A 15,550-nucleotide genomic window follows, 5' to 3' on the forward strand; every position below is an offset into this window, starting at 1 on the left:
CCTCGCGCTTGCGCTTGCGAGGGGGAGGGCGGAAGCGACGGACGCGGAAGGGCGGAAGCGACGGGTCCTGGGAGCGCCGCTTCCGCGCTATGGCGGCGCTGGGTCGGCAGGTGAGGTGCCGCCGCGTTCCGGTCTCCTGCGGGTCGCGGAGGTGTGCGGCAACCCGGCCTCCGGCGCTTCCCGCCGCGTTGGCGCGACTTTAGCCCGTTGTCCCCACCCCGCCTGCCGCCGGCGCTGGGCCGAAGCCGCGGCTGGACCACAAACAGGGCGACAAGGGGCGGCGGGCGCTCCGAGCGGGCGGGCTTGGCTGAGGGCGCTGGGGAGGCTCAGGGACGCGTCTTGAGGGGCGTTGAGGACCCGGGGATTGGGCCCCGTTGGTGGCGCGCCGGCCTGACCCCTAAGAGTTCTGAGGTCAGCGGGAATGTTGAAGTTGGCTGGCAGGCTAACGGCGTTCCGTCTGTGGAATGAATGCAGTTAGGTGGATCTGGAGACTGGTACGAGATACGGAGTTTTCAGGTGTGGGTACCAACTCGGACCCCAGAGTTGGCACAGAAATGATTTTAAACTAAAGACGTTTGAGACTCAGCAGAGACTGAAAGAAGCTTGCTTGGAGCGGCCCTTATCTCACTAAAAGCAGAGCTTTCCGGGAGTGAGGGCGCCATTGAGCCTTTCTCCAGGGGAGTTTACCGTCTTGAAGGGAAAAAAAAGAGGGACGACCCCTTGTATCAACATAAACATTGTCACAGACTTTCTGGGCTCCCACTTCTTTTCCGAAGAGCCCTCCCGTTTGCTCTTCCCCTAGAAACCTTCCTCCCCCATTTGCCCCCAGCTGTAGTCATTTAGGGAGCTACCTCTTTCCTGAATCAACATACGCATATAAATACACTTTTTTCTTCTTGTTAATCTCTCAGCTAAATTTGTAGCCACCCCCCTCAAGGTACTGAACAGGTAGAGGACCCCCCACACCCGAAGGCATACTTTACCCAGTGGCCTTGAAATTGTTCTCCCAATCCCTCCTTGTCCCGGTCCCCTCAGTTAGAGCAGCAAAAGCAAACCTATCCTTCTGCAAACTCTGTTCTCTGTACATGAACTTCTTTCTCTCTAGGCTTTTAAAGTTCAGTTATGACTTTGCAGATTGCTTATAAAAACTTATGTTTGCGTGAGACCAACGAGCTAAAGACCCTGACTCAGAAATCCTGTGGTGTCCGTTGCATTGGTGTGATGAGGAATGCATTCCCTTTGTGTCTTACAGGTCTTTGATTGGCACCGCCTGACGCCCCTTACCTGGGCCCTCCTCGCTAGGCAGACTCCTCAGCCTGCAGGACAGAAAAGGACGGCTGCTTTTTTGTTGTGTAAGCTAATGACAGTCTCCAGTGGAGGGGGCCTTGAGGAGTCGTCCTTTGTTGAACCCCCAAAATGTGCACAGAAACCAGAGCACAGAACAGGGCTGATTCAGTGCCTCCTTGAGAAGCAGAGAACTCCTGTGTGGCAAGAGAATTTTGTCCGTTCCCTCCGGGACATGGGTTTTAGTGATGTCCATGTTAATGAACTGCTCAGCATACAGCCAGGTACCCACCCTCAACAGATGCTGGACATCATTTCAGAATTAATACTTCTGGGTTTGAATCCAGAGCCTGTGTGTGTGGCCTTGAAGAAAAGTCCTCAGTTATTGAAACTGCCTGTGATGCAAATGAAGAAGCGCTCCAGTTACCTGCGAAAGCTGGGCCTTGGAGAAGGTAAGAAGTGGTGGGGATTTTATATGTAGTGCTGAGGAGTCAGAGCTGGAGACCAAATAGCCTGGGGAGGTGGATTGAGGAGGTTTCTGCGGGGGAAAAGTCCTTGAGAGGAATGTGTGATTTGGCTTAGAGCTGAGGAGGCAGAGTGACCTCTGCAGAGGGCCTTGCAGGTGGGAGGGGGAGCTGAGTGACCGCTCTTGTCTGGTGTGTTCCCTGTGGGTGCTCTGGCGTCGGGAACGGCGGTGGGCGCGTGGTGTGGGCCCCGCACACGTCAGCGGTGGCGTTGGCTCGTGGGTGTGCGTGTGCCCTTGGACGCTTCAATTGACCCGGGGCGGGCTCAGTGCTGTGTGTGTCTGTGTGAAGCCAGAGACTTAGACTCCTTCACCCCGGGGCCGTGCCTGCGGAGGAGGGAGGGATCTGGAGCCGCTCAGGCATTACTGGCACTTAGAGTTCCCCTGCGGAATGAGGGGGGATCTGGAGCCGCGTCAGGCATTACTGGCACTTAGAGTTCCCCTGCGGAGGAGGAGAGGGGTCTGGAGCCGCGTCAGGCATTACTGACACTTAGAGTTCCCCGTAAAGGCTTGGGTTCCAGTCAGGTGTCTCCATTTAATGGGAAATGTGAAATCTTCCCAGATTCCTGGGACACAGGTGGAGTGGCCGTTTCCCAGCCACCGTCTCCGCCTCCCCCACACACAAGATTCACTCCCCCCAAATCCTAGAAGTTCACTGGATCTCTCTCTCTTTTAAATTAAGGAATTAATTTTATTTTTGACTGCGCTGGGTTTTCGTTGCTGCGTGGACGGCTCTGTGGTTGCAGCGTGCAGGCTTCTCGTCGCCGTGGCTTCTCTCGTTTCAGGGCACGAGCTCTGCCCCAGGTGCGCAGGCTGCCGTCACTGCAGCGCGCAGCCTCGGGGGTTGTGGCGCATGGGCTTGGTTGCTTTGAGGCATGTGCAGTCTTCCCAAATTTGAACTTGTGTCCCCTGCACTGGCAGGCAGGTTTTTAATCCATTGCACCAGCAGGGAAGTCCCACTGGGTCTCTCTGTGGGCTTTTCTAGAGGAGGAGGGTAGGGGCTCATGAGGATCTCCAAGGACCCCTACCCACGTTCATCAGAGGAATTCTACTGTTTGTTCATTCTTGTCTGTTATTGGTGAAGTATTGTTGGGGATGGGGAAAGGGGAGAAAAGGTTGGGAGTCCAGATTTCAGAGGATCTCTACAGGCCTCCTTCTCTTTTCTAGAAGATGAGCAGAAGGTAATGGTGTGTGTTTCTCCTAACAGATTACCTGTTGCAGTGTAATCTGAAAGGCTCAATTTAACACCATCCTTGAGCTCAGTTGCTTCAGTCAGGTCCGACTTTTTGTGACCTCAGGGACTGTAGCCCACCAGGCTCCTCTGTCCATGGGATTTTCCAAGCAAGAATACTGGAGTGGGTTGCCATTTTCTTCTCCAGGGGATCTTCCCAACCCAGGGATTGAACCCACATCTCTCTTGTCTCCTGCATTGGCAGGAGGGTGCTTTACCACTGGCACCACCTGGGAAACCCTGACGCCTTACGTGCCTTCGTTATAGATTAGAAGCTCAGCGTGAGCTTCAGCTGCAAAGGTAAACACTGAACTCCTGAAATTCATTCCTGAGTGTGTTTCATCAAGACATTGACTCACCTGTTAGGGAGGTTTACCAGTGTCTGGGCTCTGAGTCTTACTTGGTTATCTATAGGAAGGCCACAGGCCCCAGTTTGCCTGGGATGGTCCCAGTTTCCGCCGGTTTTCTTAATACAGTTACTGACAGAGCCCCCGTCCCTCAGAAGTGCCTTAGTGTGGATGAGACCTGCGGCCCCTGCGAACCCGGAGATCAGTCTCTGTGCTTGTGCGTCAGGATTCTCGCTGTTATTATTACGCTGTTATTGTGGAACCACTTTTCATTGCGTTCTAGCTCCTAGGTCCTAAGATGTTGGTTGTGAATGTTTCAAGGACTGTTTTATTGCAGGAGGAAACAGGAGTCCAGAGCCCCAGTGTGGGAGAGACTGCTGCCTCAGCCTCCTGTCTGGCTTTCCCAGCACATCCCTGTGAAAGTCTCTTCTAGGCGAGGAGGGCACGAGGGGCCCTAGCATATGAAGCAGGCGCCTGTCAGCTGGGGCTGGGCAGTGAGGAGCGGGAGGGCGTCACTGGGGAGTTGAGCCATTCTGGCCCCTTCTGCTTCCACAGTGCTCCTGGGAAGACGTATCTGAAGTCGGCACTCCTTCTGTGGAGGAGAGGATCCTTGTTTGTTTTTTAAACTCCGGCTTGATTTAGGTGTGGTTGGCCCCTTGGGTTTCTGGAATATCCTAAAATGATGTATTTGTCCTTTTTAATGATCTTCAGGGAAATTAAAGAGGGTGCTTTACTGTTGCCCTGAAATTTTCACCATGCGTCAGCGGGACATTGAAGTCATTGTTGGGGTCCTTAAGGAGAAGTGCCTTTTCACCGTGAAGCAAGTCACCGAGATTTTGCACAGGTGCCCGTATGTTCTTCGGGAGGACCCTGGTGAGCTGGAGTACAAATTTCAGGTAAGAATGGCTCGTGGCGTGCTGGGTAGCAGCAGGTTTCCAGTGCAGTCAAGGTCAGCTGACTCACCTGGGCAAGCAGACAAGGTCAAGATTAAACCCTCTTGGCCCAGTGCCAGCCAGAATTCAGTGTGGAGTCTTCTTTGCCACGGGTAAAAGATCTTCCGCAACTTTCCTGCCATTGATAACGGAATACTCAGGCCCCTTCTTAGAGTTCATATGAGACCTCTGCTTGAAATACCTAATTTAAAATTAGCTACAACCTTTCTTTCAAATCTGTTGTGCATGTTGATCTTAGAAACGTAAGTATGAAGGTTGTTCCAAAGTTTCTGGTAACAACTTTGATGGCTTAGGTCAGATCCTAGATGTTTTCTGAATTATTTACCTATTTTTTTCATGGTCCCAGTTTTTCTTACCCCATGAAGGAAAATAGATCTTGATTTCTCCTTCCTGCCCTTCATTTTTTGCTGCATCTTTCTCGATATAAATTTGAAAATGCTTTGAAAGCTGTCGCCATCGTGCAGATGCTGGGGGTCACAGTGCTCTACCGCTGTTGACTAGTCAGGTTTCTCTGCGTGCTTTAGGAACCTACCAGGCTTTTTGCAGCTGCCTTCCTAACCACGTCTGTGTCTCCAGTATGCCTATTTCAGGATGGGGATTAAACACGTGGACATTGTGAAGACGGACCTGCTGCAGTACTCCATGACCAAGACCAAACAGAGACACGTGTTCCTGGAGCGGCTGGGCCGGTACCAGACCCCTGACAAGAAGGGGCAGACACAGGTCCCCAACCCTTTACTGAAGGACATCCTCCGAGTTTCAGAAGCTGAGTTTCTGGCCAGAACAGCAGTTTCTTCTGCTGAGGAGTTTGAGGTTTTTAAGAAACTCTTGGCCCGGGAGGAAGAGGAGTCTGAGGGCTGCATGGCTGATGACGAGAGTCTGGATGAGGAGGAGGAGGAGGACAGGGAGGAGGAGGAGGACAGGGAGGAGGAGTAGGAGCTGTGACGCATGGACTGCAGTGAAGGGAGCCCAGAGAGAGGAAAGGTTATTTTAATTTCCTCAAAGCTTTTGGGAACTTCACTTCATTCTTCTCAGGTTATTTTTTATTCTTAAACTGGCCTTTTGATGAAAGAATGTTTGGAAATCACCTGAGAGGTAGACAGGCCACACTAAGCAGCAGATGCCTTGGCTCGATCGGTTGGGTTTCGTGTGGAGGGCCCTGCTCCATCCTGACCCACAGGCTGGGAGCTCCTAAAGTCGGGGGCTCAGTGCAGCAGCGTCTGGTGTTGCTGTTTCTCCGTCATCTGTGTTGGTGATAATTCTGTGACACAGTGGGGATGTTTCTTCTGGTTCAGGAGTCATTTTACATCCTTCTAGTGACAAAGAATTAGGAGAAGACAGTGAAGCCTTAGTACATCACAACAGTTTATTTTAATGACAACAAGTAGCAGATTTTCCACAAAAATACTCATGTTTTTAAATAAAAAATACTTCTTTGTAATTGCGTTCAGTATACAGCAGAGTAAAAGAAAGCTGACTGGTGACGTGTGGTTTGTCCTGCACAGTTTCTTGATGCCAGCGCTGTGAAGGGATGCTTTTTGCATTTCTGAACAACAGGCCCATCTCTGACCTGTGGGGGAACCTGCTTTTGTGCCAGCTCGGTCCAGGGGCCACATCCAGTCCTGATGTCTCTGGCAGCTATGGAGTGCTGACCTGGAGCATGCCAGAACATGGTCCAGATGGGGCTTCTGAGGCCAGAGGAGAATGCATGCCTGCCAGGGTCACGGGGTGTTGGGGTCTGGAGCCAGGGCCAGGGTCTGGGCTTGGTATCATTGCAGGGAGCTCCATGGCCCCTTGGGGAGGCCACAGGTTCTGAGGAGCAACTTTGAAGAGCTGGGGTTGAGGAATGGGCTTGGGTGTATGCACCAGGGCTCATCTCTGAGGTAGAGGCCCAGTCCTGGGGACACAAGCTCGGCAAGGGGGGAATGGGGGTCACTACATGTTCTGGGGGCTCTTCCCCGGCGATGGGCTGGCTGGCACAGGATTGATGCTGCAAAAGACATTTTTGGCGATGTGCCCAAAACCTGAGACTCGTGGCACTTGGCTTCATTTTTCCTGCAGAGACGGTAGGTCCTGTCGGGTGGCAGTCCTCACTGGGGTGATCCTGACTCCTGGGAGTGACCGGCACCATCTGGGGTCAGTTGTGTCGTTAGGACCAGAGGGTGTGTGTGCGGCCTCAGGACAGGCCCGCAGCAGGCTGAGCCAGCCCAGAGGCAGTGGCGCCGAGGCTCAGACACTGCGCCGAGGCCGCCTCTAGCAAACGCGCCTGTGTTGGTTAGTGAGAGCTTAAGATTCTAAATGGCTGCTTGTGTTGTTTCTCTTACGTAAAAGATTTTTTACGATAGTTCCTTTCCGCCCTGTGCTGGGGTGTCGTTGGGAGATGGGAGCCTTGTTTTACTCTGGGGACTGGCACCTGGAGCAGACGCTTGTGCCTCCAGGCTCGTGCTGGAGCACGACTGCAGAGAGGCTTTCCGCCAAGGCCAGTGGCGCGTGAGTCCCTCCACGAGGGAGTCCAGCATCGGTGGCAGCAGTTCCGACCCAGCAGAGTTGCGGAGGTTGGCTGACACCGGGTGGACCCTTGTCTACTGGGGTGCTGGTGGGGGCAGCGAGGTGCTGCGTAGCTTTCCCCGTTGGCGCCGTGCCAGCCCTAGTGCAGGGGAAAGGGAGGTTTCACCTTCACTGCCTTCTCTGACCACGGGAACGAGGTTTCCTGTGCTCTTGTGTTGTGTGGCCTTTCGGTGGCTGGCGCTGTCCCTGGAACCTGGGGTGTTGCTCTTGTGCTCCCCATTTGGGGCTAGCAGAATCTTAAATTCAAGCTCGATTGTGTGGTCAGTTGATCCAAATTTTGATTAGCACAAGACTGCCTTGGCAGCCCATGATTGCTCCTTTTATGTCCACACAGAACTGTGTATGCCCCTGACAGTTTTCTGATTCCGTTTTACTCATTCCTTTGGGTGGACTCTGAGGATTTCCAAGGATGACTTTACAGTTTGACGAAGGAGCCATGTGGGCAAAAGCAGTGGCTCATTTGTAATGTTTCAAGGATAAATTATAATTCCTTTAGCATCAGGAAGTCTTCTACTAGATACATAATTTATAAGACATCAAAAGGGGTTAATCATAAGAACACAGCACCATGCTCTGGATTCAGTAGACTGTTTCTTGTAGGAACAGAGGCTTCTAAGGTCAAAACAGGAGCACGCTCCATTGGCCTTGTGGCTGAGGGCTTAAGGTTGTTACCGCGGAAGTGGCGCGTTCCACGCACTCCCCAGTGATCGCGCCATTGGCGCCTGGCGCCGCAGCTTCCATGGCGCAGCGGCAGGGCCCGGCGCAGCGCAGGTCAGCAGCGTGTGTGTACGTATGCGCTTTCCTTGGTTCTCCCGGCACCGGGGCCCCGGGACTGCTCTCTGCCGTCTTCTCCAGGTGATCCTTGGAGACGGGGTACCTTCGGGAGTACAGTAAAGACGTCCTTGCTGGAAATGACAGAATGCATAATACACAGACATATGCACACAGAACTTTAATATAAGTAAAAAGCCTAAAGTATAACTCTGTAAAAGTTTTTTTATAAAAGTTGAAAGGAAGGAGGCCTTTCTGGGCTGTAGTGCTGACTTGGAGCTGAATCACTGGGAGGTGCCCGGGGCTGGAGCTCCAGCCTGGGTTGGCTGTTAAACGCTCAGCACGGTGTGAGGTGGGCTTCGCAGCTTTGGTCCTCACCTCATCTGCAGTGGGGAAGCGTGCTGGAGAGCGGGCTGGCAGGATGATGCGGTGGTCGGCGTGTGAAGGAGGAGGGTGTGGAAGGTGGTGCATACTACCCGGTGGCCCCCAACAGCATTGCATGAGTTGTGGCCTCAGGGAGCCCTTTCCCAGCATCTAGTCTAGCCTCCCCAGCCGCGCCTCTCCACATCGCCTGGCTTGTGGGAGGAGCCCTGCTGTGCTTGGTGGACATGCTGCTTTGGCTTTCCAAGTGGGCTTGAAACATTGAGGTTTCCCTGAAACCCTTGAGGTCTTTGGTGCCTTGGTGGGACTTGTCATCCTGGGGATAGGCTGAAGCCTATGGCCTCAAAGACCAGGGCTGAGCTCAGCATGGCCCGTGGGCCGACTTGGCTCTGCCTGTTGTTGTAAATAAAGTTTTATTGGAACCCAGCCATCCCTCATCAGTCACACGTCTGTGGCTGCGTTTGTGCTGCAGCTGCAGAGCTGAGTCATTGCCGCAGTGACCGTCTGGTTCACAGACCCAAAATACTTCTGACTTTAATGGAAAAAGTTGTATATGAAAAGTGTTTAAACTCCACCTTAGTGTTGGCTATCATTTTCTCTTTCAAAATCAGCTGGTCCATATGGCGGGTCACTACTTGCAAACGGTCAGCATGGACTGCTGGCGGAGGAGAGCCAGCCGAAGGGCTTCCAGTGCCTCACCTCTGCACCTTCTCCCAGCCCCGTGGTCTTTGCTTTGGAAGCTGTAGGTAGCAGTTCCTCCTCAGTTTGGTGGTTGGTTCCTAAGGGGAGAATCCTTTTCTGATGTTGGAATCCGAAAGCTGGTTTCTGAAGGTTGCAGAAGCATTCCTGATGGGCAGCCTTGCTCCCCTGGGGCAGACGTGTGTGCATTGCCTGCTTAGAGCAGCCTGGGCTCTATCTGGTGAGGGTCTGTCCTGGAGGTCTCCCTGCCTGTGGCTGATGCCTGCCTGGCCTGGCCGACTGTCTTCAGAGGCCAGAGGAGGGAAGCTGCTCAGGCCACTGACTCCAGCCAGGACGCCGTTTTCAGTCTGATTTTAGACCTCATCTTCTTGGGCTTTAGAAACACGTGAGGTTGATGGAACGCAGCAGGAACATCCTGAGTCCTTAGAAGAGAAAACAGACCGGGTGTGAGGAGGAGGGCACTTGTGCGCATTCCTCTTCACACAGTGGCTCTGGGCTGTTGCCCCCAGAGGACCTAAAGGGCTCGCCCCTCCCTGCCTCGAGCTGTGGGCTTCGTCCCCTCTGCCGTGGGGGGTGGGGGGTGGGGGGTGGGGCAGGCTTGTGGAGGACCAGCTGCGCCCTGGTGTCCGGGACAGCTCAGCCCCGAGGCCTACAGGCTGCTCCCTTCATGTGGCGATGCCGTGATCTCCTCTGAAGATGGGCTGTCCCTGGTCTCTCTGTTGAAATGAGTTCTTGCACTTTGGTCTTGGATGAACAGTTGTGTGTGAATTGTTGTTATGCTGTTGAGTCTCTAAGTCGTGTCCAACTCTGCGACCCCCTGGACTGTAGCCCACCAGGCTACCCCAGAGAAGTAAATGTTTCCTGCTTATTTGTGTTTTTTCCGTCGTTTTAAGAACAGCAGTGGTAGTGTAGTATAGTGTTAGTTGCTCAGTCGTGTCCGAGTCTTTGTGACCCCATGAACTGTAGCCCGCCAGGCTCCTCTGTCCATGGAGTTCTCCAGCCAAGAAGACTGGAGTGGATTGTCATTCCTTTTGCTCTGGGATCTTCCTGACCCAGGGATCAAACCGAGGTCACTTGCACTGCAAGCAGATTCTTTACCGTCTGAGCTATAGGGAAGCACCTAAGAATAGGTATTCAGAATAGGTATTCTAAAAGCTAGTATTTGATAAGTTAATAGTTGAGGATTTCTTATTTGTTTTTATAGAAATGGATTTATTGGATGAGTTCTAATAAAATATATTATCTTTCAGGTGACTTATTGCAGTATAAACATTTCACACTCAAGTTGTATCTGTGGGTGGTGAACTTCGTGCAAGCCTGGGAGTGCATCTTCTGAGTACGTGGCGGTGGGGGGAGTGGGCCACCTGCCTGAGGTCACGTGTTCCCGCTCACGTGTGGCTGCCCCCCCGCCGCGGGCCCAGCCTCCTCCTTCCAAGATCTGCTTTAGTGTCAGCCTGGGCCTGCAGGGCTCTGCTGCTCCTGGTGTTTACAGAGGCCTCTAAGTAACAGGCGGCTGTGTGTGCAGCTGCTCTGCCCCGGCTGCCTCCCGCCTCTCTTGCACCACCGGGAAGACAGGCTTCTCGAGTGCCGAGCTGCCCTGGCCCAGCCAGAATGCCTCCTTTATTCCCAGGGCCATCATGCTGACAAGAAGCTGTGTCAAGCGCTAGGTGGGTCTCTGGGTTAGCCCAGCATCTTCTAGACTGTTGAGAAGACCTGCTCAGAGTTTCCATGTGGGGAGGTGCGAGTCACAGGGGGCTGAATTGCCAAAAGAGGTTGGGAAATGCTGGCATAAGTAAGAATAGTGTTAGAAGATCCCTTTTGTTTCAGGCTCTCTGAACGCTTAGGGTCCTGTGCACAAGCATTGGGCTCCCAGTGCAAGAGCCCCCAATGTGAGGTCAGTGCCCCCCCAGTGGCTGCCTCTGCAGGGCTGGGCGCTTCTGGAGCCCCTCCACCTCTGGCTCCAGGCTGCGCCTCTGTGTCCTCCCTGCGGGCCTGGCAGTCCCGCCTCCCTGAGGCAGGTGGGCTTCAGCCTCTGAGAGCTCAGCCAGCCCTCCATTGCTATTGCTGGTGACTGGGGAAGGTGTGTGTCTGCTGTTCGAGACAGAGTGGGGTTCAGTGTATTTGGGCTAAATTTATGTCTGTTGGGAGGCCTTAAGGATTATTTTCCTCACTCATCTTAACCCCCTTAGGAAGCTCTGAAAGCTTATGGTCCGAGAGTCTTTGACACAGAGCTGCACAGGGAGATGGCAGCCCGCCCGAGGACCCAGTGCTGGGGACACTCCTCAGACTTGGCAGCAGCTCTGTGGGCCCAGGGAACGTACCTTAGGATTTCTTCAGTGTAGGACTGTTACTTTGTTTCCTGAAATAATTGGAGAAATGTGGGTTATGAAAAAGAACGAGTCCCTCTGACCTGGCAGCTGCCTTAGCCCCAGCTCTCGGTCCTGAGACTGTCTGGTCTTTAGCTCACACGGTTTGCAGTTTGGGAGTGCGGTCAGTGAGACGAGGACACAGGTTAGCGTCTTACTCTCGGCACCCACCGGGCTTGGCGTGGGTGTCGTGGAGTGAAGGCAGGCAGGCACCTGCTGGGCCTGAGTGAATGGGGGTGTGGGGGACAGGGTCTGGGGAGGCAGGTGATGCGCTCGGGTCAGGCAGCAACGGGGCTTCGCCTGGACTCAGTAACGCGAGACCCAGGGCCTGTGGCACCTGGTTGGTCTGTGGAGAATGTGACTGAGGTTTGGACTCTGCTGTCTGTACTCAGGCAGCGCGTTGTATAATAATTCTGTGGCTACCTTGACCCCTTTGGGGAAAGACTTGGGTGAGAGTAAATAAAAAGTAGATAGAGATTTACTGTATTTATATAATTGGGATTGTCAGTTACACTTCTTAATAGTAGTGCCAGATACTGTGTGAACTTCCATAACCAGAGTGATGCCTCAGCACCCACCCCTGACTTCCTCTAGTGCCGCCCTGTGATCTTCCCAACCCCCACCCACCATGTAAGCTCCCACGGCACCCGCCCTGTGACCCACCAGCACGCCCCATGCCCACGGCGCCCACCTCTGTGCTGCTGTACACATAGCCGGGCTGTACATCTTGGCAGCCGGGCCTAGCCATGGCCTGTGGCATCCCCCAGCCCCAGTCAGCAGGGCCACCCTGGCCCCGTTTCTCAGCGACCACCGTGGGCACAGCTCGGCGCCCCCCGGGACGCACCTGTCTGGAGCTCTGGCGCGGGTGCTCTCACAGCTCTCCTTGAAGCAGGTGTCCGGGTGCACTTTGTAGACTCTCTTATACCTGTGTCACCAGAGAGCTCTGTGAAGCCAGGGGCTGAGCGGAATGTTGCCCAGCTCCTTCACCTAGGCCACACCAACCCACAGTAACTGTGCAGGCTTCTGAGGAAGGCTGTTGCTAAGGAAGGCTGTTTATTCCTAATAAAACTTTCTCCTATAGATGTGTTAAAATGTCAACATAAAAATTATGTAATTTTAAAACAACTTTATCAAGGTATAATTTTCATAAGATATGCCCATTTGAAGTATACATCCTGATGAGTGTTGACAAAGTCATGTAAGAGATAAAGCCTGCTGTTTCAAAGGCATGTCTTGCTTGAGATAGACGTTGTTGTTGCTGTTTGGTTGCTAAGCTGTGTCCTAGTCTTTGCGACCCCATGGGCTGTAACCCTCCAGGCTCATCTGTCCATGGGATTTCCCAGGCAGGAATACTGGAGTGGGTTGCCATTTCCTTCTCTGTGAGACAGGCTACTTGGCCCTAAAGCTTTGAAACAGTAAGACTGTCCTCTTCTGGGAAGTTGATGGAGAAACCTTGGAGATGCAGGCGTTAGATGTGGGCGACATGTAGGACAGGAGTCTTTACCCCAGCCCTGCCTTACTAACTAGTGTACTCTGAGATGCCTCTGGAACTTAAGCCTCAGTTTCGTACAAAACGGGAATTGTTTATCCTGCCTCTGTCACAAGTTGATAGAGAACAACAAATGAGACATTAACGCTTTTGGAATGCTGGAGCTGTTTGAAAGAGATCCAGGGAGTTCAGTGGGTAAAACCCCAGCTCATGAGCTCAGTCTAGGAGAGCCTTAGGATCTGAAGCCTTAGCTAAGACTTCCATTTCCAGTCATCTGGCCGTGGCAGGACCTGGAATTAACTGCACGTGAACAACTGGAGAACTGGGCGAGATACAGGAAGTGAGTCTTCTCGGACATTAGAGAACACTGCAGGACCGGCCTGAGGAGCAGGGGGCACACGAGCGCGGCGGCTGGGCGGCACTCTGCCAGTAGGCACTGTGTGGGCTGTGGTGGGTTCAGGGGGGTCCACGCAGTGGTTGCACTGAGTTGGTGAAACAAGAGATTGGAATTGGGGAAGCAGAGGTGGCAGGAATTTGTGAGTCAGAGGCCAGCAAGGAGGCAGCTGTGCAGAGGAAGAGCTCCAGACTTCTGGAGAGGGCTCCCCGTGGAGATGAAGCTGTGCGTGCACAGGGTGGACAGAGGTGAGCAGGGGGGAACACGGAGGAGCTGGACAGTCCCAGACCCAGAGTGGGGAGGTCCGGATTAACGGTAGGCTGTTTCAGGGCAGCAGAAACCCCAGAAAGGCCTTGCTTTAAAAGTGAGGCAGGATGAACCCCGGAATAAAGCTGTGCTAAAGCCACCCTAAAACAGGCCTCAAAGGGTCTGTCTGACTTGCCTTGCAAAAATCAAACAATAAAGGAGCCAAAGAAGGTCTGCTCTGAGCGCTTCTATTCAGTGCAGTGTTGGAAATGCTGGGCACAGCACTCAGACGGGAAAATGAAACAGGTGTTCAGATTGGAAGACAGGGGGAATTGGCCCTGTCTGTAGATGAGATCACACTCTGTAGGGAACTGTAAAGTCTCCACACAAAAGCTATTAAATGAACTCAGCAAGGCAGCAGAATATAAGATTAATATACAGAAGTCTGTTGTGTTTCTTTACACTAATAATATCAGAAAGTTAAAAAAAACCTGCTTAAAATCACATAAAACAACAACAACCCAGGAATAAACTTAGCCAGGGAGATGAAATACCTATATGCTGAAAACTAAAACATTGATAGAGGAAGCTAAAGATGACTCAGAGAATTGGACACATATCCTGTGCTCTTGGATTGGCAGAATTAATATTGTTAAAATGGCCATACTCCCCCAAACAGTCTACAAATTTAATGCAATCTTTTTCAAAACATCTATGAAATTCTCCGTAGTACTAGAACAAATAATCCTGAACTTTATATAGAACCACAAAACACGAATTGCCAAGCAATCCCAAGAATAATGGACAAAGCTGGAAGTATAACCCAAGCTTCAGCCTATACTATAAAGCTACAGTGATCAAATCAGTGTAGTATTGGCACAAAAACAGACATACAGATCAGTTGAGCAGAATAGAGAACCTAGAAATAAGCCCTACACATACTTATTGAGAACTTCAGACTTGGAAAGTAGGAAGAAGAACTAGGCCATTCAGGTATGACCTAAATCAAATCCCTCATCATACGTGGAAATGCAAATAGGTTCAAGGGTTAGACCTGACAGATAGAGTGCCAGAAGAGCTATGGACAGAGGTTTGTAACACTGTACAGCAGGCTGCGACCAAAACCATCCCAAGAAAAAGAGATGCAGGAAGGCAAAATGGCTGTCTGAGGAGGCCTTACAAATAGCTGATAAGAGAAGTACAAAGCAAAGAAGAAAGGGGAAGATACACCCAACCGAATGCAGAGTTCCAGAGAACAGCAAGGAGAGAGAAGAAGGCCTTAAGTGAACAATGCAAAGCAATAGAGGAAAACAGTAGAATGGGAACGACTAGCGATCTATCTCTTCAAGAAAATTAGGCATACTAAGGAGATATTTCATGCAAAGATGGGCACAATAAAGGACAGAAACGGTATGGACCTAACAGAAGCAGAAGAGATTAAGAAAAGGTGACAAGAAGGCACAGAAGAACTGTACAAAAAAGATTTTCATGACCCAGATAACCATGATGGTGTGATCACTCATCTAGAGCCAGACATCTGGAATGCAAAGTCAGGTGAGCCTTAGGAAGCATCACTACGAACAAAGCTAGTGGAGGTGACAGAGTTCAGCTGAGCTGTTTAAAATCCTAAAAGATGATGGTGTGAAAGTGCTGTAATCAATATGCCAGCAAATTTTGGAAAATTCAGCAATGGCCACAGGACTGGAAAAGGTTAGTTTTCATGTTAATCTCAAAGGCAGTGCCAAAGAGTGCTCAAACTGCTGTACAGCTGTGCTCATTTCACGTGCTAGCAAGGTAATGCTCAAATCCTTCAAGCTAGGCTTCAGCAGTATGTGAACCAAGAACTTCCAGATGTACAAGCTGGATTTAGAAAAGGCAGAGGAACCAGAGATCAAATTGCCAGCATCTGCTGGATCATAGAAAAAGCAAGAGAGTTCCAGAAAAACATCTGCTTCATTGATTATGCTAAAGCCTTTGACTGTGGATCACAACAAACTGGAAAATTCTTCGAGATGGGAATACCAGATCCACCTTACCTACCTCCCAAGAAACCTGTATGCAGGTTAAGAAGCAACAGTTAGAACCGGACATGGAACAATGGACTGTTTCCAGATTGGGAAAGGAGTACGTCAAGGCTGTATGTGGTCACCCGGTTTGTTTAACTTCTGTGCAAAGTACATCATGCAAAATGCCGAGCTGGATGACTCACAGGCTGGAGTCAAGATTGCCAGGAGAAATATCAACAACCTCAGATACGCAGATGACACCACCCTAATGGCAGGAACAGAAGAGGAACTA

The 15,550-nt window shown here is 51.7% G+C and overlaps 2 protein-coding genes across 18 annotated transcripts in view; one reads left to right on the forward strand and one right to left on the reverse strand.

The window, feature by feature from the left end:
- The first annotated feature begins 84 nt into the window (after window positions 1–84).
- Window positions 85–5,822, forward strand: MTERF4 (mitochondrial transcription termination factor 4). Of its 5 annotated transcripts, none has more exons than XM_086374855.1 (4): window positions 85–518; window positions 1,253–1,736; window positions 4,097–4,281; window positions 4,915–5,822. In XM_086374855.1, exons 1-4 carry the CDS (start codon window positions 465–467, stop codon window positions 5,272–5,274), a joined length of 1,083 nt encoding a protein of 360 aa, XP_086230981.1. In that variant the 5' UTR covers window positions 85–464; the 3' UTR covers window positions 5,275–5,822. The 5 variants fall into 5 exon arrangements, with proteins under 5 accessions (XP_086230981.1, XP_086230990.1, XP_086231019.1 ...); XM_086374864.1 differs by having other exon boundaries at window positions 85–494; XM_086374893.1 differs by having other exon boundaries at window positions 85–411.
- SNED1 (sushi, nidogen and EGF like domains 1) overlaps window positions 5,691–15,550 on the reverse strand; it is a 75,173-nt gene continuing 65,313 nt past the window's right edge. For 7 of the 13 annotated variants that reach the window (XM_086374681.1, XM_086374630.1, XM_086374643.1 and 4 more), the window contains 3 exons: window positions 11,968–12,048; window positions 11,079–11,116; window positions 5,691–9,179 (listed from right to left, as the gene is read on the reverse strand). In XM_086374681.1, the coding sequence (XP_086230807.1) occupies window positions 11,080–11,116; window positions 11,968–12,048 (118 nt within the window). In that variant the 3' untranslated portion in view covers window positions 5,691–9,179; window position 11,079. Of the gene's footprint in view, window positions 9,180–11,078; window positions 11,117–11,966; window positions 12,049–12,365; window positions 13,095–15,550 lie in introns of those variants that run through there. The other 6 variants (XR_015154506.1, XR_015154507.1, XR_015154474.1 and 3 more) reach the window with 3 other exon arrangements.

Source organism: Bos grunniens, chromosome 3 (genome assembly GCF_055505025.1).
Source record: "Bos grunniens cultivar Pamir isolate PY7600 chromosome 3, Bosgru_T2T1.0, whole genome shotgun sequence".
Classification (NCBI taxonomy): domain Eukaryota; kingdom Metazoa; phylum Chordata; class Mammalia; order Artiodactyla; family Bovidae; genus Bos; species Bos grunniens.